A 23131-nucleotide genomic window follows, 5' to 3' on the forward strand; every position below is an offset into this window, starting at 1 on the left:
CCAAGGGGTCATGAGTGACGGTATAAATAGGGGTCAAAGCAATGCTATCTGTTCCTTCGTTTTGGTTAGAGAGCAACCTGGAAGGTGTTTTGTGTGGAGAAAATCGTGAGTGTTTTGTTTTGTTTATTGTCATGTCAAAATAATACTGTTTGTAATTATTTAGATAGCTAAACATGATCCAGGAGCTGTTGCTAAAGGCCAGCACAAACCTGGACAACACTGTATTTTCATCACAAGCACTAGAACACGCAATGTGGACGGGTGTTTGTGTTTGTGTTACGTGAAGGTGAATTAAAACTGGACTGTTATTATTTTGGGGCCAACCCGGAGATCATTTACTGTTGTTCGCCATCAGGCATTTGGATTACAAAATACAACCATTAAACACACATTGCACCTCGATTATAATTATCTGTTTATTGATCACCTGCACACTGGTAACCACTTTGCCAGACGTGGTGTCAGAACACGGGATCATGGACCGCAACGCACTGGCAGAGCTGCTGGAGGCGCTGGATAGCAGACGGGAGGCAGAGGAGAGAAGGAGAGAGGAGTGATACATTGAGCTCCTTGAGAAGGTAGGGGTGTCACTAACGCCACACCTTACAGCAGCACCCACAATGACGGCTCCGAAAGCTCGGGCGCTGAAGATGACGGTGGAGGACGACCTAGAGGCGTACCTGGTCGCATCTGAGCGGCTAGTCACCACCACGTCATGGCCGCAGGAGTTCTGGGTGAGCCAGCTGGGACACTGCCTGATCGGGGAGGCTCAGGCAGCATACCAGGCACTGAATGACGCGGATGCGGACAATTACGACCTGGTGAAGCTGGCCATTCTCCGTTATCTCAACATCACCTCGGACACTCACCAGGTACAGTTCGGGGAGTACCGAAGATCCCCAGATACACGCCCCAGGGTGGTTGCGGAAAGGTTATGTGATCACATTGTGCACTGGTTGACCCCTGCCAAGATGACCAATCTGCAAATGGGGGAGGCAGTGGTAGTGGAGCAGCTTTGCCATGTGGTTGGTACCGAAACCCAAGCCTGGATACGACGCCACAACCCCGACACCCTGGAAAAAGCCGCGAAACTGGCCCAAGGACTTTGAAGACTCCTTGGTTTCCGCCCGGACAGGGATACTCACTGCTCCCATCCACCAGTGCAGCCGAGCAACTCCTCCTCTCTCTCCTCCACCAACATCAGCCCCGGGATCCTGACCTCCGAGACCGCCAACCCCAATGGGCCCCCTTGCCTCCCCTTCATGGAGACCAAGGTTGATCCGCAGCTGGGGTAGAGGTGCTGCCCCTGCCCCATTGCCATACCAGCAACGGGACAGATATTTAACCAATGTGCCCTCTGTCACCCCAGCTTGTTTTAGGTACAACCAACTGGGACACCTGGCCAGGTCATGCCCTGCTGTAATGGAGTGTGACACAGCCGCATGTAATTGGGCACCTGAAATAGGTAAGCAAGGGGAAAATGGTCAGGAGGGGCCTTGTATTGTTAATGTGGTTTTAGGGAATGTGGATACCCACGCATTAGTGGACACAGGGTGTGAGCAGACCTTAATTAGGACAGCTCTCCTAGGCGGTGTGTCATGGAAGCCACAAGGTCAGGTGGCTATCTCCTGTATCCATGACATACAGGAGATGACATACCCCACCATAAAAGCATATTTATCGGTAGGACCGATAAAACGTCACCTCGTAGTGGGGGTGGCGGAAAGGCGACCACACCCAGTTATTCTGGGCCGAGACTGGCCAAACTGTAAAGAATTACTGAAATTAATGACAGTCTCAACCGCATGGATAATTGTGGCAGAAAAGAAAGGGAAATAATTAGTGATGTTTTTCCCTTTCAAAACAAAATGTTTTCCCTCTTTTTCATGCTAGAAAAATGAATAAAGAGAGACGGACAAGAAAATGGGAGGGAGCATTAATGAGAGAAGGCTGGAGTTTGGTGGGAGGACACTCGAATGATAACAAACGTCAGTCAAAGGGGGTCCGAAAGCAGTGTGACCGAGAGGGCGAGGTTACTGCTAGCTGATTGTTTTAAATTCTGCTGGATGTCGCAGAGCGCTAGCATTCAGCAGGCTATGGTTAAAAACGGTGTTACATCAAAGACATTTTATCCATGTAACATAATGAAATTGGAAATACCGTATCCATTAAGAGCTTAAAAAAAGGAAAATAACAGCAATCCAGCATTTAGATAAAATAAATAATAACAATAAATGAGGACCTGGTATGTTAGGCGGCACTGAGCGAGCGTTTTTCAGAACATACTGTATATATATACATACAGTATATATATATATATATATATAGAGAGAGAGAGAGAGAGAGAGAGAGAGAGAGAGAGAGAGAGAGAGAGAGAGAGAGAGAGAGAGAGAGTTTAGTTTGTATTTTCTTTGCTGGTCTGTCTGTAACTTATATTTTACACAACTTAACATTTTTAAAAGCAAAAAGCCCCAATGGTGAAAGACCTACAAGCATCAGATTATTGTAACTCTATTCATGAATGTGTTCTTCACAAACAACCGTACCTTGTAAACAAGTCACACTTTTATACATGTATACAAACTTAGTTTACACTGTTAAATTAATGAATACGTATGTTTTTTGCCAGTTCTGTTGCCCAGGTGAGGTCAAACAACACACACATGAAATAAACGTGCAGGCAGCTTTGCACAAAATGCAAACAAACTAAACATTCCAGTAAAACACTGGCCTGTGAAAATGATCTAACAGTTACTGACTTGAATCTGCACTCACACTCACACGCTGCTGTTACACGACTCGCACAGACAACAGCATGAGAAAACAACATGCGATTTGAGAATATTTTCAAGCACTGTATAACCCTTAACCTGTGAGAGCACGTTGGTGATGACGTCATCACGCAGCTTCACCGAGCCCTTTTAAGCGGTACTGTAGCTGGGATACCTATTCAATAAAAACAGGAGTTTCTTCAATTCAACCCTAATAAGTCACACTAATACACAGCGCTCCCCCTCCATTCCAGGGTCCAAGCTTCACTACAGTACAGAGCTGAGAAATAATATGAAAACTGACAGAGCAACTTATTCAACAAATCCACACTTCAAATAATCTCTATCTATCTATGTATCTATCTCTCGCTCTCTCTCATATATATATATATAGAGAGAGAGAGAGAGAGAGAGAGGTACGAACCAGATACAAACATCAGGGATCCGGTTTTATGTTTTTAGTAAAACTGATTATTAAAACATTAATTTCTGTCAAAAAATACATTTGATAACTATATGACACATTCACACTTAGAAGAAAAAACGGTCTGCAAAATATTTATTACAGTAATACCGGTTTTGTTTATTTATTTATTTATTTTATTTTATTTATTTTCCCTGGAGAATAATTCAATCTCACTTTTACATGAAGTGATGAAAACGCTTTGGTCAAAGTTATTATTATTATTATTATTATTATTATTATTATTATTATGGTGATATATACAAACATGATATTTATTTATGTATTTAAAACAAGCACACAGATAATAGAAAATCAAAAACTTCCTTTAAGATATAGAGAGAGTATAGACTACAATATAAATAGAGGATCTACCTTCCATTGCATATAAATATCATGTTTTAAAATCAGACTTCCAGTGAAAAAAGAATGGGTATTAAACACAAAAAAAACAAAGATTTCTTGACAGTTAGAGTTGACAATTCCGACAAAGACGGGACTTTGTCATGTAAGGCCGTCGCTGCACACACCGCTTAACTGGTACAGCAGGTGGGTTCACTAAAAGATGTAATCTCATTCAAAAACCTTATACTGTATTAAATAATGTTCTCCTTAATCGTCGTGGCATCTCTCCCGCCATTACTTGCAAACCCTCGATTGGTGATGATCTCTTTGTTCCTGTACACATTCTTAATCCCTGTGCCTGAACCGCTTCTAAACTCTTTAATTGACTCTAACTCGCTGCCTATATAATTTGGCTTCCATAATCTAGTGCACCTTACTGTACCTTTTACAGATCAGAAACAAAGCATATTTTTCTACGTTCTGGAATTAAATGTAATCGTCACTAGCAGTAGGCGTGTCTGGTTAGAACCGTCGCGTATTATTGGCTGCGGAAGCACCCTGAACCCAGATTGGCTGGCCTCCCTGTCAAAAAGGGCGGGAGCATGATAAGAAGCAGAGGTAATGAAACTGGATACCGGGATCGCCACGTTGGCTCCTACAGCGCTGTGTTTCACTATGTAAGATCACGCTGAGCTGGATCCCAAATGGTTTCAGTTTGTTCTGCATAGTAAACGCGCTCTCTCTTGGTTCTGTTTTTCCAAAGGCTGCTGCTCCTCGTGTGTGCGGCATTGTATTTGGATGAGACTGTGCAACTGCTTGCTATCTTAACGGGTTGTACTGTTTGTTTGTTTTTTAACTGAATTGTTTTAGATAAAGAGCCGCTTTAGATATGAAACGCAAGACTTGAAAGTAGAAAGAAACCGCAACTTACGCCGACTGCAAGAGAGAAAGAGGTAAACAAAACTGAATTCACTTTGATTTTACAGCACTGTACACATCCATTTCAAAACAGAAACTGAATAACGCACACACACACACACAAGTTTGATTTGTATTGTCACAGGCATGCAGTGTAGAATTAGAAGACAGGATGAACGTTAGAAATCTGGAATCGGAATTCAGGATCGATTTAATTATATATATATATATATATATATATATATATATATATATATATATGTGAATAGCTAAAATTAGACAATGCGACATATAGAAGAATAAAAGAAAGTAAATGGATAAATAGACTGAACACGATTATGCCAGCGGGACAACAGAAAAAATGAGCTAATTAACTTCAATAAATATATAACATTTAAATAAATAAACAAAATTCATTCAAAAGTTGTGCATGCTGATGCGCTGGGGAGGCCAAATCTAGACTGATCCTCAGAGCCAGCATTGCATGATATAATAAAAATATGCGTTTATATAAAGTAGTGTTAATTAGAATTAATACAGATTCAAAGATAGAAGTAAAAATGATGTCACAATATATAGAACACCATTACATCATTTAAAAATAAATCATGGATTTGAATGTAAACAATAACAAGTAGTTTTCATGCCGTCAAACACCTATAAATGCCTCCAATGTTTTGATTCAAACACAGGCTCCCTTGAGAAAGATATGTACAACATATCGAAACGTTGGGCAGCTGGCTCTTTGAGCTAAAATATATATATATATATATATATATATATATATATATATATATATATATATAGATATATATATATATATATCTATAGATATATATATATCACACACACACACGAGGGGAATAATTATTTTCCTGTATTTGTCGGGATTGTATATTTACATGAAATAAAATAAGTTGTTATTTACCGGCTTGATTTCGGGTTTGTTTCTTTCCCCTTGGAGAGATGAGCTGTTTGCAGAGTGCCTGCATGTGTACCGTAAAGAGTGTAATAGCAGCTCACATCAAAATGTTAACACTGTGAAGAAGGCATTTGTTAACAATGTTGCATATCCCATTGTTTTACTGTTACAAGACGTTTACCTGAACATGCATGCCGGCAGCGTGGTTATGTGGTTATGCTCTGTGCTTCATCCATGACAACGTATGCGATTAACTTAGCGATTCTTATCACAACCTCTAAATTAACAAGTACAAGAGATTTATTCTGACACTGCCTCTGTGCCAACACGTACAGGTCATTATATACTTTACCTCATTGTTATTATTATTGATTTCTTAGCAGATGCCCTAATTATTATTATTATTTATTTCTTAGCAGACGCCCTTATCCAAGGCGACTTACAATCGCAAGCAAATACATTTCAAGTGTTACAATATAAGTAATACAATAAGAGCAAGTAATACAATAACTTTTGTTCAAGCAAAGTACAAGTGTGACAAACCACAATTCAATAATACAGCAGGTAATAGTGATAGTTACATCAGGATGTGATTAAATAGTGATAGTTACATCAGGATGTGATTAAATACAAAGTACTACAGGTTAAACACTTGGCAGATTAGGGGGCTAATCTGGGGCAATTTATGGTTGTTACAAAATATTACATTGCAAAATATCACATTCCGGATAAGAGCAGTTATAAAATACAATACAATCAGTAGAGCAATTCAGTGGTCAGGGATTCGTGTAACAAACGTTTCTCTATCAGATTAGCCTCAAGTGTATACTTTTTGTTAATTTGTCGGTCTACTGCATTAACTACAGGGAAAGTCTTATGCATGTAGAGACATTAAGGTTGTTGCTTGATATGTGAAGTTTAATAAATGGGATTCATACATAATTTCCAAAATGCGTGAGTTTTGTGACCAATTGAAATAAAAGCACTTTATATGCAGTCTGAAATGACAAACTAAAAGTCTCCTTTTCTTCAGTGAGAATGGATCAGCCTCACTCAAAGGAAGTTTCTGAGATGGAAGCAGCTCGCATCAGCCCAGAGCTTCCTGTTCGATGGGTTGTTTCTGCAGACGGGACTGTTGAGATCAAGGAGGAAGTGACTGAGCTGGGGTGTGACCAGGCCAATGAGCGGAGCCTGCAGGAGGAAACCCCACCTTCTAGCATCACTGAGAGAGGTGAGTGAAACTGGAATGCAGATCTATAGAGGGGGGCTTTACTGAAAGAGGGGAAGAACGCCTGTGAAATACACTATATAAGGGAGTCATTCATTTTAGTTTGCCATCTTCACTATACTACACCAGAAAGCTGTTGACAGTCCAGTTTGTTTACATTCCCCATCAATAATTACCCCCACCCCCTTTTTTTGGAACCTGTTTGTGGCAACATCATGTCACTGTATGACAATACTATTGATTACCTAATTTACATGGAAACAGTGTTTATTTCTCTAAAATAATGTAAACCGGAGCTATTGTGACACATGATACTGGACTATTTTTATGATCAGACTAACATAGGTTTTACTGTTTACAGGACCTAATGTACATGTAAATATCCTGAAATGTGCTCGACAGGTTTTTCATGATGTTAAATGTCTATTATTTAAATAGGTCTTCAGAGTACAACAAACAGCATTGAGACACAGTTACATAACACATTTATCTAAATATTTAAAAAATAATGTTGCACCAGGTAGATAGCAATGCTAAGACTGCATACATCAGCTCACTATTGTTCAGCAACTGATATTATGCATGTAGTTTGAACTGTACCTTTCTAGTTGTTGTGAAAATGTCAAAGCAGAGCAACAAGCTAACTGCATTCCCAGCTTTGCCAGCTCAAAGATGGAGACCGGAATTGAAGTAATCCACATAGGAGTGTATCGATCTGTAAAGGTTGGTTCATGTGCAACTGGTATTTTTTTTTTTTTTTTTTATTTCTTAGCAGACGCCCTTATCCAGGGCGACTTACAATTGTTACAAGATATCACATTATACATTATTTCACATTATATAGATATCACATTATTTTATTTTTACATACAATTACCCATTTACACAGTTGGGTTTTTTACTGGAGCAATCTAGGTAAAGTACCTTGCTCAAGGGTACAACAGCAGTGTCCCCCACTGGGGATTGAACCCACAACCCTCTGATCAAGAGTCCAGAGCCCTAACCACTACTCCACACTGCTGTATTACGTCATTATTATTATTATTATTATTATTATTATTATTATTATTATTATTATTATTATTATTATTATTATTATTATTATTATTATTATTATTATTATTATTATTTATTTCTTAGCAGACGCCCTTATCCAGGGCGACTTACAATCGCAAGCAAATACAAATACATTCAAGTGTTACAATACAAGTAATACAATACAGTCATCCGCACTCTTGCGACATGCGTCTTTTTTGGAAAGTCGTACAGCCTTTTGCGACCTGAAATCGCATTTGGTCAACATTTGTTGCATGGTCGGAGTGAAGCTCCACAGCTTTTATAGCTGTCTGTGCCTGACATATCACTGACCTGCGACAGAAGTATGTACCAACCCTAAAACAGATGCAGAATTGCCTGGCAGTAATCTTGACATAAAACTGCTATTTTTACTCCTTGATTTGGTGATGTAGCAGCTGGGGATGAAGGTTCACACTGGAACTCAACAGGTGACTCCTCTACAGGTACTGTCATGTGACTCCATGCCTCGGTCTCTAATGGGATTGCATTGTGAATTGCCTCATCATCGGGAGCCTATGTATTTGGATATTCCGAATCTTGCTCATAATATGTCTCTCTGTAGCTGCCAACGCTGTGCAGTTCTATCTGAAGACTGATTATAATTCCATGCTCTAAAGAAACAAAACCATGCACAACATAAACTAGTCGGAAAAATAATAATAGCAATCAGTTCGGTCTCGCCGGCTTTGCGTGGCTGTCCGTAGGCGATCCAGTTGGCAAAAAAATGTGAAACGAAATAGGTTCCATGCAGCAGCAAAACATCTGCAAGATGAAACAGCTTGCAGTAGAATTGTAAAAAAAACAACGGCTTGTTCCAGATAAACAGCAAGGTGAATCTCACTGTCAGCAAAGTTGCTTAGTAGAAGAAAATGTTTTATTATTATTATTATTTGTTTATTTAGCAGACGCCTTTATCCAAGGTGACTTACAGAGACTAGGGTGTGTGAACTATGCATCAGCTGCAGAGTCACTTACAACTACGTCTCACCCGAAAGACGGAGCACAAGGAGGTTAAGGGACTTGCTCAGGGTCACACAATGAGTCAGTGGCTGAGGTGGGATTTGAACCGGGGACCTCCTGGTTACAAGCCCTTTTCTTTAACCACTGGCCTCCTATGTTTTAAAACTAAAAAAATCTAAGCAAACACATTGAACTTTTTAACTTAATGCAGTTCTACATGAAAACAAAACCTTAAAAGGGAACCAGCAAACATACTTTTATTTATTTTTTTTTTTTTTATTCTTGGACACAAATTTTGAATGCCTGGCCAGGATGACAGTTGCGCTCTTCAACTTCAACTCAATTAATATTTATTTTGTGTGACGGGTTTCACAAGCTATCAAAGTTAACAGAACGTCAATCAAGCTGTGTAAGGAAACAGAGTCTGGCAGGATCGTAATGGCCTTCTGTCTATACCAAGTTTGGTGCAGTTTGGTTGCTATGGTTACGTAGCCTTGAAGGGATACCTAGCCAATGGGAGCTACCCAGAAACCACTAGGGAAGTCGAACCCAATGGAGGCTCCAGAGGGTTTAACATCTTGGTAAGATGGGCTGGAATAAAATGTCAACTGTATGAACCGTAAAAAAAAAATACCATGGTAACATCAATGTCACGGTATACGATGAGGCACTTTATTATATGGAAGCATACTACCAATGGAGAAATAAAACTGTAACTTACTAAAATTACTGTAACTTAACACGCAATCACACTTGCTTTCACAGTATGCTTTACATTTGGACAAAAAGCAGGAAAAATGTATAGCAATTTTTTTTTTAAACGACAATACGAATTGTTAAACTTTAAAACAACACCCTAAAGTTGTACAATATATTTTGTACTGCCACATACAGTGCTGCAGTTTGTTAGAAAAATTGTAATGTACAATAAATAAATGGTTATGAGAGGAAGCTCTGCAGAAGAGTGAATGTGTAAGAATGCTTTACAATAATCTTTGTCTCTCTTTCTTTCTTTAGCTTGTAATATAGATGAAGGAGATCATGACTCCACTCCATCACTCCACTGCAAAAACTCTTCTAGTGGCAAACCGCAGCGCAAGAAACGCAGAGAGACGATACCACAAGAAGAGAATGCAGACAAACTGAGAGTTCAAATTCCCTCTGTACAAGACAGACAACCACTTACTCTGGAGAGTACAGAGACTGCACATTCTGTGTGTGTGAACCATTCTGAAACCCAGGGCAACTTGAAGACCCTGCCTTGTTCTACTGAAGATGGGAATAGTTCCTGGCAATTAGGATCTCCTAAAACTCACAAGGAAAATTACACAGGATGGACTCCATTTCCCTGTGCTGATTGTGGGAAGAGATTCAGTTGTTTATCAAACCTTAAAAGACACCAGCTCAGTCACACAGGAGAGAAACCTCATCACTGTACTGAATGCGAGAAGAGGTTTTCTCGATTAGAACATCTTACACATCACCAACGAATTCACACAGGAGAGAAACCATACCACTGCAATGATTGTGGGAAGAGCTTCACTGAATTAGGAAATCTTAAAAAACACCAACGAATTCACACAGGAGAGAAACCATATCACTGTAATGAATGTGAGATGCGTTTCAATTATTTAGCACATCTTAAAAAACACCAACAAACTCACACAGGAGAGAAACCACACCACTGTAATGAATGTGGGAGGAGTTTCAATCAAACAGAGAGCCTTAAAAGACACCAGCGCAGTCACACAGGTGAGAAACCACACCACTGTATTGAATGTGACAAGAGGTTCTCTCGGTTAGAACATCTTAAAAATCACCAGCGAATTCACAGGAGAGAAATCACACCACTGTAATGATTGTGGGAAGCGCTTTCCTGAATTAGGAAGGAAAACACCAATGAATTTACACAGCAGTGAAACCCTGAATGCTGAATGTTGAGAAAGGCTTAGTCTGGTGGAACACCTTAAAAACCAGGAAATTCTCACAAGACAAAAAACTTGCCACTGAGGAGATTAATGTGATTTTAAAAGGTATTTATAACGCATTGAGTTAACAATCCTTTAACAAACAAGCCTGCCTTATATATATAAAAATCCTGCGTTTTAGACTTTGAAATAGACAAAATAATAACACTCCAATCAGACATCAGAATTTCACATTTTAACACATTCCAAAGAAGCACTCACTATTTCTCACCCCCGCTGGTAAGAGACTGAAACTGCAACTATTAATTAATCAATAAACCTCTATTGATGGGGACACATGGCTCTGTGCCAGGACTTAATTGCCTTTGTTTCAACAAATATTCCCTCTGTTTGTTAAAAAAAAAAGTATATAGTGTTTATATGATTGGTTAAGCCACGTCTCTTCCACAGAAGAGGGTGAATCTTGAAGTTACATACAGGTCACTGAAAGTTCGCCATTTCCTGTCTGCATTAGCACAGTAACTAATGCCTGTACTTGGAAACTGCCAGGAAACTCTGTTTGTCAACTGCTAAACACTTTATTAAAACCAGAAGGGAAAGACTGTTGCAGCGCTACAAAGGCAGGACTGTGACTTGGCTTCTTCACGTCTAAACCCCTGGAGCAAGGTGTAAACGCTGGGCTTCTCTTTGCATCCCTCCAGGCTGGACCGCGGAGCAACGACCATCACAGGATTGGTATTCTTCTTACTTATAGGACTGCTTTAGTTCTTGAAAAGAGACTTATACATCCCTCCAAGTCATAAAGGAAGGTAACTATATGATTTATTGAATTTGCAGTGCATAGCTTAGAATCATAATGTTGTTTAAATGCTTGTAGTGATATTTGTTGTCTATATACAGTATGTGTAGGTGGTTCTGAAGTATTGCTCATATCTAGTCGTTTTTTTTTCAAAGTATTTAGCTTCTTAATAAACTTTTTATTTCTCAAGTAGTCTATTCTTTTCCTTTGTTTGTTAAACAGCACTATCAAGCATTTAGTGGAACCCACGGTGTGAAATATATATATATTGTTAATTTAAGCCATTCTAAGTAAGCAATAAGGCACAACAGAGTGTGTGATCTTATCTAAGTGGCTTCAACCACCCAGGGTTTGGTGATATTACAGTATATCACACACCCTGAAGTGTGATATTGTACCTTATTGCGCTTCTAAAATGGGTTAACTAACTAATTTGAAAAAAAAAAAACGTAAAACTTTTTTAATTAAGAAAAAAGTAATTTGTATCAAATATCCTTCTGCCTTAAACAACTTTATAGCTGTTGAATTTAACATTGCCACTGAAGGTGTAGTTTTTCTTTATTTGATTCGTTATACTTCTTCCAATTCTTGGTTTGTTAATTAAATTTTAAAGTAATATCAGTGATATCAGGGTGTGTTTATTGTTCTTTTGTTTGAACCTATTATTTTGGCCACCGTGCCTGTTTGTTTGCTCCAGTGTTTTGTTGTGTTTCTCTATTGAAAGTGGTAACAAGTCCCTTTCTTTAACCACTGTACCACCAAACCTTCTATATCTTGGGAAGCAGGGTTACGATGACATAGTTATACTATGTATTTACTATAAAAATATAAATAATAATAATAATAATAACTGATATATATAAACCGAGCTAACTTATATATATATATGAACCCAACTATGTCGACTAGACGTCTTTTCCAATGTCTTCAATGGCACCCTACAATTAATAAGATCATTCAAGAAAACATATTAAACACAAGCATTTAGTGAACATTAGCCTTCGCAATCACAACATCTCCATCCACATGCTTTGGACTGATCTAAAAAAAAAGCTGTAGCCAAGCATTGTGTATCCAATCTGGCTGAGCTGAAAGAAATATACAAGACAGAATGGGCCCAGGTTTCACCTACAAGGTGTAACATACTGGTTACGAATTATCATAAACGCCTGAAAGCTGTAATAAAAGCAAAAGGAGGACACACACACAATACTAAAGCAGGGGTGCCAATACTTTTTGTAATGAACGAATACTTTACATTAAATAAGTTTGTCTTTTTTATAAAGATGATTTGTTAAATTACTAGAAATTGTCTATGTTGCTTTTGTTTGATCTTGTCCTTAATCTGTTACCTTGGACTGTGGTGTAATAAGCATAGGGTGCCAATACGTTTATCTGTGACTCTGTGATTGAGTATATTGTGTCTTGAGGAAGTATAAATGATAAAAGTAACTTGAAAATCTAATAGAGGTGCCAGTTTGAAAGTTGCGCTCCATCTAACCCAGACTGCATTTCCATTAACCCCTTAAGCCCCCAAAATAGCACTGTACATGCAAAACAAGACAATACCTACTGGGAGGCTGCCAGTGTCATGGGGAAGGTGCACGGCATAAGGATGGCTATTTACAGAACGCACATGTGTGCAATCTGCCAACATAGTCTTAAGACACTGGAGAAATGGTGAACACAGAACATACTGGTATGACAGCACTGTGTATCTAGTGATGGTGAGGCCATCCCTCCCATTAAATATCTGTTTGTATTCTGTTGCTCATCCAGTATGACACTGGAAGACTGTTGGTTGATTCATGTTGTTGGTGCTGCCCTCTCAAACTGACATGACACAGCATATTCCACTGGCCCATGTAAAGAAAGTTTCATAACAGTGGACCTTGTCCACCTCAATTTTGCTGGTGGTGATATCATTGGGCAGCAGTGTGAAGTAGTGGTTAGGGCTCTGGACTATTGACCGGAGGGTCATGGGTTCAATCCCAGGTGGGGGACACTGTTGCTGTACCCTTGAGCAAGGTACTTTACCTAGATTGCTCCAGTAAAAACCCAACTGTATAAATGGGTAATTGTATGTAAAAATAATGTGATATCTTGTAACAATTGTAAGTCGCCCTGGATAAGGACATCTGCTAAGAAATAAATAATAATAATTGTGTCCTGTTTTTTCCCCCCAGTCTCCATGTTACTATTAATGCGAGTGCTGGCCCAGCACCCACTTTACCCATGCAAAACTGTGTTACGCAATGATATCTCATTGAGTCACCTGCATCTCACGATCGCCCATATATTTCCACTACCCCTCACGTTGCCCTGCATGCAGCCTCATTACAAAAATGATATTGCTGCTCTAGAAAGAGTGCAAAGAAGAGCAACCAGAATTATCCCAGGTTTAAAAGGCATGTCGTATGCAGACAGGCTAAAAGAATCTATCCAGTCTTGAACAAAGAAGACTACGCGGCGATCTGATTCAAGCATTCAAAATCCTAAAAGGTATAGACAATGTCGACCCAGGGGACTTTTTTGACCTGAAAAAAGAAACAAGGAACAGGGGTCACAAATGGAGATTAGATAAAGGGGCATTCAGAACAGAAAATAGGAGGCACTTTTTTACACAGAGAATTGTGAGGGTCTGGAACCAACTCCCCAGTAATGTTGTTGAAGCTGACACCTTGGGATCCTTCAAGAAGCTGCTTGATGAGATTCTGGGATCAATAATCTACTAACAACCAAACAAGCAAGATGGGCCGAACAGCCTCCTCTCGTTTGTAAACTTTCTTATGTTCTTGTGTTCCTCACCCAACAAACTGACAGCACATCAAACAAATGGACGCCACATACACTGCCCATGGCAGTGGGATTCTTACAGGTACAGTGTGTTGTTGGTGCCACCCCTACCATTATGCATCGGTCTCCTAGACCTGCCAGCATGCATCCCCCCTGACACACTGGCATGACAGCAGACCTCAAACACCTGAAGAATGTCTCTTGTGTTATCTTACCTGATGATGGGTGTCTGTGGTTGCTTGTTATATATATATATATATATATATGTGTGTGTGTGTGTGTGTGAAAAATGTTAATCCCTGGCGCTGAAGAGGGGACAGCAACGACTGTACCTGAGACTGGAGAGGTGGGGACAAATTTGAACAGTAGTGCTGTAGCCTAACTTATCATTCATGTATTATTGTAGAGCAACAAGACATACAGAAGCACGCATATGGAACCTGCCAGGCTCCAACATGGACTGGCAAACATTTACACCTGGAGAATCCCCATTACCCATAACTGTATATACACCATTGGGATTGTTTATATTTGTAACTTATATCAGTTCAGACAGCAAGTCAATGAATCAAATCCCCCTCCATCCTAACCTATCTTCAGAAGCTCTCTCATGGTCGGACTTCATGCATCACAGGCTTCCAGAGTGTTAGCATCAGCCACGGCGCCCTCAAACAGTATTACTTTTCCTTTGAGGGCAAGCAATCAACATTTATTTAAATCTAAAAAGATATTTCAACAACACCACCACACTGAATTCAGCTCCTTGTTATATTTATTAATCAGGTTATTTCTTTTGCAGCATTTTAATACAAATGCATGAAGGGAACAGGCAACACATCCTCAGAACGACTGCAGTGCAACACAGCCTTTCCTGCATTACATTTGTTATGTTTATTTATTTATTTATTTATTGATTTATTCATTTATTTATTATTTTTTTTTAAAATTTAGTCGTTGCCAATTATTTTTTATTATTTTCCCCCCAATTTGAAATGCCCAATTATTTTATTATGCTCAGCTCACCGCTACCACCCCTGCGCTGACTCGGGAGGGGCGAAGATGAACACACGCTGTGTGCCGTCAGCCGCCCGCTTCTTTACACACTGCAGACTCACCGTGCAGCCGCCTCAGAGCTACAGCGTCGGAGGACAACGCAGCTCTGGGCAGCTTGCAGGCAAGCCCGCAGGCGCTCGGCCAGACTACAGGGGTCGCTGGTGCGCGGTGAGCCGAGGACACCCTGGCCGACCTAACCCTCCCTCCCCAGGGCGACGCTCGGCCAATTAACCCCCTGGGGGCTCCCGTCCACGGTCGGCTGTGGAATAGCCTGGACTCGAACTCGCGACGTCCAGGCTATGTTATGTTTATTTTTGATTAAATTTCATTCAGCATATGAAGGGGATATTTCAGTTTTTGGAGTAATCGTTTACAGGAAACACTGCAAATCTGATGTATTTGACTTATAATTATATTAGAACATTTATTCTGTCTTATGCTTTAATATATATATGCATTTACAACATTTACAAATATCAAGAAACGAGTGGATAAAGCACACTATTTCATTAACTAAATGTATCGCATGCATTTTTTTCTTATTACTGATAATCGAATGAGTAACTATTATTTATAAATATTTATTTTGAGAAAATAAAATCGAGAGTAGTGTCCATTATTGCTTACAAAGACCCTGAGAATAAACGTGTATGATGTCATTGCATTCACTCAGGTGAAACTATGTCTTCTAATCTGCCCAAACATCAATATTTTTCAACAAAGCTTTCAGGAAGTATTGTAAGGTCCCTCGGGTCATAGAATAACGTGTTTTTATACATAATAGAAATCACATAAAAACAAAATACATTGTGTCAAAAAAAAAAAAAAAGATGATATGGTTTCAGAAGTACTTTAAAATGTTCCCCAGAGTGTTCTGAAAAAAGAGACACCCATTTGCAAGATGCTACTGTAAAAAAATGATTTTTTGTGAATTTTGATAGGAAGAGAGTCAACTACAGCCAAAAAAACACCTGGTCCTGGGGGAGCATCTCACTGAAAAATGCTTGGTCCTGATTTATTTTTTGTGAGTCTGCTGGTGGATTTTCAAGGAACTTAAATATGTGAAGCACTTCCCACATTCCGCACAGTGATAAGGCTTCTCTCCTGTGTGAATGCGCTGGTGTGATTGAAGACTTCCTAATCGTGTGAAATTCTTCCCACACTGAATGCAGTGATAAGGTTTCTCTCCTCTGTGACTGCGCTGGTGTGATTGAAGACTTCCTAATCGCGTGAAACTCTTCCCACATTCAACACAGTGATGAGGTTTATCTCCTGTGTGACTGCGCTGGTGTGATTGAAGACTTCCTAACTGTGTGAAACTCTTCCCACACTCAGTGCAGTGAAAAGGTTTCTCTCCTGTGTGACTTTGCTGGTGTCTTTTAAGATTCTGTAACACTGTGAAACTCCTACCACACTCAGTGCAGTAATAAGGTTTCTCTCCTGTGTGACTGTGCTGGTGCCTTTTAAGATTCTGCAACAGAGTGAAACTCCTCCCACACACAGTGCAATGATAAGATTTCTCTCCTGTGTGACTGGTCTGGTGCCTTTTAAGATTTTGTAACAGAGTGAAACTCCTCCCACACTCTGTGCAGTGATAAGGTTTCTCTCCTGTGTGAACGCGCTGGTGGATTTTTAGATGTGATAAACAACTGAAATTCTTCCCACAATCCGCACAGGGAAATGGAGTCCCTCCTGTGTGATTTCCTTTAGCAGCTAGAGAAAAAAAACAAAGGAGAGAGGTTATTGTAAAGCATTCTTACACATTCACTCTTCTGCAGGGCTTCCCCTCATAACCATGCCCAACTCCTAGAGTGAACTCTGATGAGAATACAGTCAAACCCACTTAATATCACTCCTGTTAATACCAGCCTCCTTTTATTATCATCACATTGAAATTTGCCATGCAGAATATAATGGGTGTCAATAAGTACAAATGCTTGAGAATATCACTTTGATTATCAACACACTCCGGTTAATATCACTCACATGTACCAGTCACTGATTTCCACCCCACTTAATATCGTTTTGAGGAATAAAAGTATAAGATCAGGTTTACATGCAAGTGCTGTATTGAAATGTTTCTTCTGGTGACACTTAGCAACCTGACTGGATTTGGCATCACCCATTGATGAGTCATGTGATCCCAGCACCACTATAAAGCTGTGGGAGCAGCACAACTGCAAACAGTCTACCAGAAACAGGGACATGCAAAGATCTAACAGCATTTGAAAGAGGCATGACAGTGGATGTCACAGCAGCAAGGATAGTTATGTTGCAAGCCATTGACATAGTGGCTAGGCAGCCTTGATAGCTTATACAGTAAGTAGCGGGGTTCCGAAATATATCGCCTCACGTGTTGTTAAGTTAGCTATTACATTTTATAAGTAACTTGAACTCTGCAACTGTTTAAGCATTGAAAACAATTAAAAAGGTCTAATTAAGCAAATTATCATTTCAATGAAGGGTCTAGTTAAGTAATTGAAAGCTCAGTTGGAATGAAAACCAGCAGACACAGGGGGTCCCCAGGACCGGGGTTGAAAACCACTTCTCTAAATCAATGCAGGAAGGGTGATTATTGCTGTGTTACCTGTTTGACAATGTGGGCAATAATCTTGACACTATCGATGGACTAGAGCGGCCACTTTGAAAAGAGCTTTGAAACAGACTTTAAAGGTCTAAGTGTAAAAAGTTGTCAGGGTGTTAACAATGACAATAAATTACAGGTTCATTATTTAATCAGTTGTAGCAAAACGTGGGGACGTGTAACGTTATTTTTTCGGAAACCTGCTACTTACTCTTTAAATTGAGCTGGAATGACCAAAACTATGAATCTTCAGCACACTTCTAGTTTAGTAACCAGTTTCTGCAAGATTAATAATCTGCTCAATGTTCTTGTTTTGTACGATTACCTCTAAATCCCAGTTCATATTCAGGTGGACAATCATCATACAGACTTGACCCCAGCGTGTTGTTCTCCTCAAGTGTACAGACATTATTTTCAGTAGGAACTTCCTCTGCGATGGGGACACATTCCTGTTCTATGAATTCCTCTTTAATAGGAACACATTCCAGTCGAGGGACCTCTTCATCTTTAGCAAACACCAGCTCTGTAACCTGCTTTAGTCTTGCACACCTCTCCTGGTCAACAGGCTCTTCCTGTTTGTAAACTGCTTCTATCCTTTGCCGCTTCTGTGCTTCAGATTTAGGCATAGCATGGCTCTCTTTGGGATCTGTGTGAAAGGAAATTGTACTCAATAACTCTTACTTACTAGCCAGGTTCCTCTACAAAGCCAGCCCCTTGTCAGAATCTACTGAGAGATGTCATTGGGTCATTCTGGTGGAACAATTTATGAGGAGATGTTTTTTATTTTATTTATTTATTTTTAAATGGATATTGTGTGCCCATTTATATTACCCTGTTTTTAATTCCCCAATAAAAAATATTTACCCTCACTGGAGCAAACCCCACAACAGCTAAGGAATACAGTGAGTGTCCTCTAATAACACAACCAAGTGAATACACTCTTTACACCCAGGAGCTTGACAGTGAAAGTGGACAGCGAGCTACCAGGAAGACAAAGGCCAGCCCTGCAGGTGTCTGCTTGAGCTCACTGGGCTCCTGGACAATAGATACAAATCAGGAATGATGGCCTCTAGAGACTTCTACTTTTACAGACACTACAGGATGGGGAGCTGGGAATGAGGCTGGATCCAACATTGCTTCTAAAGTATTTGTGTTAGAGGGGTGATCAATGCTTCAAATTAAGGCTGAAATAAAAAATAAAAAAACACCTCACCCTACCCACATTTCCATGTTTTATATTTGTTATCAAATGCATTACAACGCCTATCAACCTTATTTGCCTTGATCAGGGGTTGTATCAAAGTAAACCCCTCAATTATTCGTACGTGTTAGACTGGAATTTTAAAAGCATTTTCTGTTCAACTGACCCTTATACTTTTCATTCCAAACAATATTGTAAAAAAATACCGTCCTACCATTTTTAAAGTCTGTGAGAAGACTTTGTTTCCCAGAATGCCTCACAACAGGTAAAGAGTTGACAGTTTAAGTGATCAGCTAACCTGAGACAGCTGTGTGTAATTTACTGTGAGAAGGTGGGTATAAAAATCCTGAGTAAACAAGCCTGTGTGGCTGTGCGAGGGTGAGGACCTGTTTAGAGCCGAGTCCTGACAAAGAGACTGTGAATCAGTGAACTTGAATCTGTGTTTCTGTAACTGTACTATTGTGAATGTTTGGATTTTGTCAGTAAGAAGATTAGCCAGCTGACAGAAAGGGAAGCAGTTTAGTTTGCACTAGTGATGGGAAAAGTGAAGCCTTGTGAATCGCTGAGCCCTCTGAACCATTGGTTCACCGAAAGGCTCACTGATCCGAAATCACATGAAGCGCTTCATGCTCTTTACTGCCATCTAATGGTAGATCTGCATAACTCGTTGCCTTTAAAGTCAAGGCATTGTTAAAATGTAACCGAACTATCAATAATAAACTGCCATTACGTACAACTACACTATTAGTTTACAGAGAAGGCAATGATCCTTTATACATTTTGGATACACGTTAAGCAATTAGTAATATTCTCAGTTATACCGAGAATGTATGGTTTAAATAACCACTATATACATTTTCTATTTGTATGTATATTTTAGTGCAATAATAGCATCATAATAAATTGAGAAATGCAGAATTCATGTATTTCCTATGTTGTATTTATGGATATATTAGCGATAGGAATGACGGGTTCAACCGTACATAAACCAAAATCAGGCAAACATTGTCACAAATTAATTCGGTTCATTTTAGAAATCCTTTGACGTTTAATGAAACATAATGATTTCCCAGACGCTGTCCGATTTCTACCACAGTGCAGTGCACGGTTTCAGGCAGTCGAAAAGAACCGTTTTTGCTTTTTTCTATATAAAATGATAGATTGAGTGTCGTCGGGTATTGGGGGGGCCGCTGTGAGAGAAATGCTTGCACAGCGCTGGTCTTTACAGAGTCACTTCAGCAGTGATTTTTTTTTCACTTCCTCTTTTTAACACCATTGCGTACTCACACTCCAGTTCAAATTCAATAAACTCAGCCTAATTGGCTTATTAAAGAATGAAATGTATCTTGAAAGTTTAGCATAATAATGCGTGTTACTAAATAATGTGTTATTTTCACAGATAAATGGTTGTTTACTTATACGTTTAAAAAAAATATTTCACAGAGAACACATCGCACCATAAACCTTTTAACCACCTATACCTGTCACAATAAAATCCCAGTTTGTCTAAATAAAAAACTTCAGTGTGTTGTGGGGCAGCAGTGTGGAGTAGTGGTTAGGGCTCTGGACTCTTGACCGGAGGGTCGTGGGTTCAATCCCAGGTGGGGGACACTGCTGCTGTACCCTTGAGCAAGGTACTTTACCTAGATTGCTCCAGTAAAAAACCCAACTGTATAAATGGGGAATTGTATGTAAAAATAATGTGATATCTGTATAATGTGAAATAATGTGATATCTTGTAACAATTGTAAGTCGCCCTGGATAAGGGCGTCTGCTAAGAAAGAAATAATAATGATAATAATGATAATAAAATGTGCAAGGTTACAGTAATACTAAGAGGCCAATTGTATTTTGAATAACCCTACTGATGTAAAAAGGCTGGTATGCAGCTGCTGTTTCAGAAGCACATGCAAAATACCACAGCAGCGCAAATGAACACATTTTCTTTTACCAGTGTAATAACTGATCTGTTCACCCACTGTGACAAAATCCACAGACCACTTCATTAAAAAGCATTTTAAACAATAATGTTCGTCCTCAACCTCCTTTCGTCTAGCAATGTTGATTGTGCCTATTCCTAAAATCATGCTGCTGTGGTCTGGTCTGCCACATTTTCATTTTCATGAATTTATTCTTACAAAAAGCTGTGTGATTGCAGTGCAGGCACAATTTGTGGTACAAACTGGGTTTCATCTTTTCCTATGACAGCACATTACTAGTGCAAGAAATAAACTAACGGTGAATCAAAGAGCAGTGTTTTAATACTGTCACGCCCCCCATATGAACGTATTGGCAATAGCTCTTATATTTTCCTTGAGTGTAGATCTCACACTTAGAATGTAAATGAAAAAGAATTCGAAACAGGTTATACATAAAAGCTAATATTGGGTTTTTGTCTGTGTTGTATTTAGATTTAATGACTCATAATTAAAGATTCGATTTTGTCACAGAGGTGACGGAAATCGTGGATTTTACATTTGCATCGTGTGAAGCCTAAATCAAAACACCGGACCATTTGAATTGACTTAAGCATTACCGGAGCCACTATCTTCTGAAATGTTGGTTCACTAAATGGTAAGGCACCTTGAACCCTTTGTAGTGCTTCATAATACACTGCTAATCGGTCACAAATGTTAAATTCAAAATCCTAAAAGGTATAGACAATGTGGAGTAGTGGTGAGGGCTCTGGACTCTTGACTGGAGGGTTGTGGGTTCAATCCCAGGTGGGGGACACTGCTGCTGTACCCTTGAGCAAGGTACTTTACCTAGATTGCTCCAGTAAAAACCCAACTGTATAAATGGGTAATTGTATGTAACAAATAATGTGATATCTTGTAACAATTGTAAGTCGCCCTGGATAAGGGCATCTGCTGAGAAATAAATAATAATAATGTCAACCCAGAGGACTTTTTTGACCTGAAAAAAGAAACAAGGACCAGGGGTCACAAATGGAGAGGCTGAAGCTGACACCCTGGGATCCTTCAAGAAGCTGCTTGATGAGATTCTGGGATCAATAAGCTACTAACAACCAAACAAGCAAGATGGGCTGAATGGGGCCTCCTCTCGTTTGTAAACTTTATGTTCTTATGTTCTTAAATAAAGATGACACACACGCCTGCTGTATATGAATCATAATGTGGCCCAATAATATTTGCGCTAACGTGCAACACGCTACCACTCGAGCATTTGCACATCAAACAGTTGATACAAAAAAATAAATAAAAAATATCTTACCTTGAAATAATCCCTGGCTCTCATTCCTCTGGAGAGGGTGTTGAAGATCTGCATCTGCAGCGTTCATGCATTCTCGCATTGCTTTCAACTCGCTCTCTGATATTTCCAATCTCAGCTTCAGACTTTCATTCTCTTTCTCCTTTCCAGCCATTTCCATTCGGAATTCAGTGAATTTGCCGCCGACAACTTTTGTGATTTGGCACAAGACGGTGTCTACAGCCGCTTTCACTGCGTGCTCGATGGTAGAGGCGAGCTCGTCTTGAAAGAACGACACGGAGACGCTGACGTCCATCTTCACTGACTGTTAGTGTAGCAGGAATCCTCTTTGCTTTTAATTTACTGGATAATTTCCATTCATATAAAATCACCACTTTTTCTGATGTGTTAAAGAAACAACAGACGTCTACTTTTCTGAATCCTGTCGCCCTGTTTCTCAGTTCCAACTTCTGTGTAGCTGCGGTTCTTAAATGACACAGAAAACAGACTCTTTGTGTCAGAACTCAGTGCAGGTAAATAAACTAACACACAACCTTATAACCCAACCTAAACACTTCAAAGAGCAGGTGATATAAAACTATGTACTATCAATAACGGCTACACCCATTTCTCTCTATATCTCTCTCCCCTGCATAAACAAAGCAAGTTTCAATTTCCTGTAACGAAATGGAAACGACACTAGAAGTAGGCGTGCCTGGTTGGATTCCTCGCGTATTATTGGCTGCAGAAACACTCTCTCACCCATCTTGCGAGACTGATTGGCTGGCCTCCCTGCCGTGGGTCGTGGCGAGGAGAAGAGGTAATGAAACCGGATACCGGAGGATCCACGTTGTGTTTTTCCAATGCAATGTCCGG

At 39.6% G+C, this 23131-nt stretch overlaps 3 protein-coding genes across 4 annotated transcripts in view; 2 read left to right on the forward strand and 1 right to left on the reverse strand.

Annotated features, from left to right (window-relative positions):
• Positions 1–23131, forward strand: part of LOC131724953 (oocyte zinc finger protein XlCOF26-like) — a 275201-nt gene that overhangs the window by 241192 nt on the left and 10878 nt on the right. The window lies entirely within an intron of this gene.
• LOC131724956 (zinc finger protein OZF-like) lies at positions 4206–11600 on the forward strand. Of its 2 annotated transcripts, XM_059018112.1 has the most exons (5): positions 4206–4256; positions 4450–4532; positions 6453–6650; positions 8117–8167; positions 9702–11600. In XM_059018112.1, exons 3-5 carry the CDS (start codon positions 6458–6460, stop codon positions 10538–10540), a joined length of 1083 nt encoding a protein of 360 aa, XP_058874095.1. In that variant the 5' UTR covers positions 4206–4256; positions 4450–4532; positions 6453–6457; the 3' UTR covers positions 10541–11600. The 2 variants fall into 2 exon arrangements, with proteins under 2 accessions (XP_058874095.1, XP_058874096.1); XM_059018113.1 differs by lacking the exons at positions 4206–4256; positions 8117–8167 and having other exon boundaries at positions 4263–4532.
• LOC117407720 (gastrula zinc finger protein XlCGF28.1-like) lies at positions 12125–23115 on the reverse strand. Its single transcript, XM_034919131.2, has 3 exons — positions 22280–23115; positions 18170–18490; positions 12125–16973 (listed from the first exon to the last, which is right to left on the reverse strand). Exons 1-3 carry the CDS (start codon positions 22569–22571, stop codon positions 16276–16278), a joined length of 1311 nt encoding a protein of 436 aa, XP_034775022.2. The 5' UTR covers positions 22572–23115; the 3' UTR covers positions 12125–16275.

This window comes from Acipenser ruthenus, chromosome 58, assembly GCF_902713425.1.
Source record: "Acipenser ruthenus chromosome 58, fAciRut3.2 maternal haplotype, whole genome shotgun sequence".
In the NCBI taxonomy this organism is placed as follows: Eukaryota; Metazoa; Chordata; class Actinopteri; order Acipenseriformes; family Acipenseridae; genus Acipenser; species Acipenser ruthenus.

Coding starts and splice junctions, on each gene's coding strand:
- LOC117407720 (XM_034919131.2), bottom strand. CDS start 22,571: ATGGACGTCAGCGTCTCCGTGTCGTTCTTTCAAGACGAGCTCGCCTCT. Junction 18,491..22,279: donor GAGCCAGGGATTATTTCAAG/GTAAGATATTTT, acceptor CCTTTCACACAG/ATCCCAAAGAGAGCCATGCT. Junction 16,974..18,169: donor ATATGAACTGGGATTTAGAG/GTAATCGTACAA, acceptor TTTTTTCTCTAG/CTGCTAAAGGAAATCACACA.
- LOC131724956 (XM_059018112.1), top strand. CDS start 6,458: ATGGATCAGCCTCACTCAAAGGAAGTTTCTGAGATGGAAGCAGCTCGC. Junction 6,651..8,116: donor TTCTAGCATCACTGAGAGAG/GTGAGTGAAACT, acceptor TTGGTGATGTAG/CAGCTGGGGATGAAGGTTCA. Junction 8,168..9,701: donor AACAGGTGACTCCTCTACAG/GTACTGTCATGT, acceptor TTCTTTCTTTAG/CTTGTAATATAGATGAAGGA.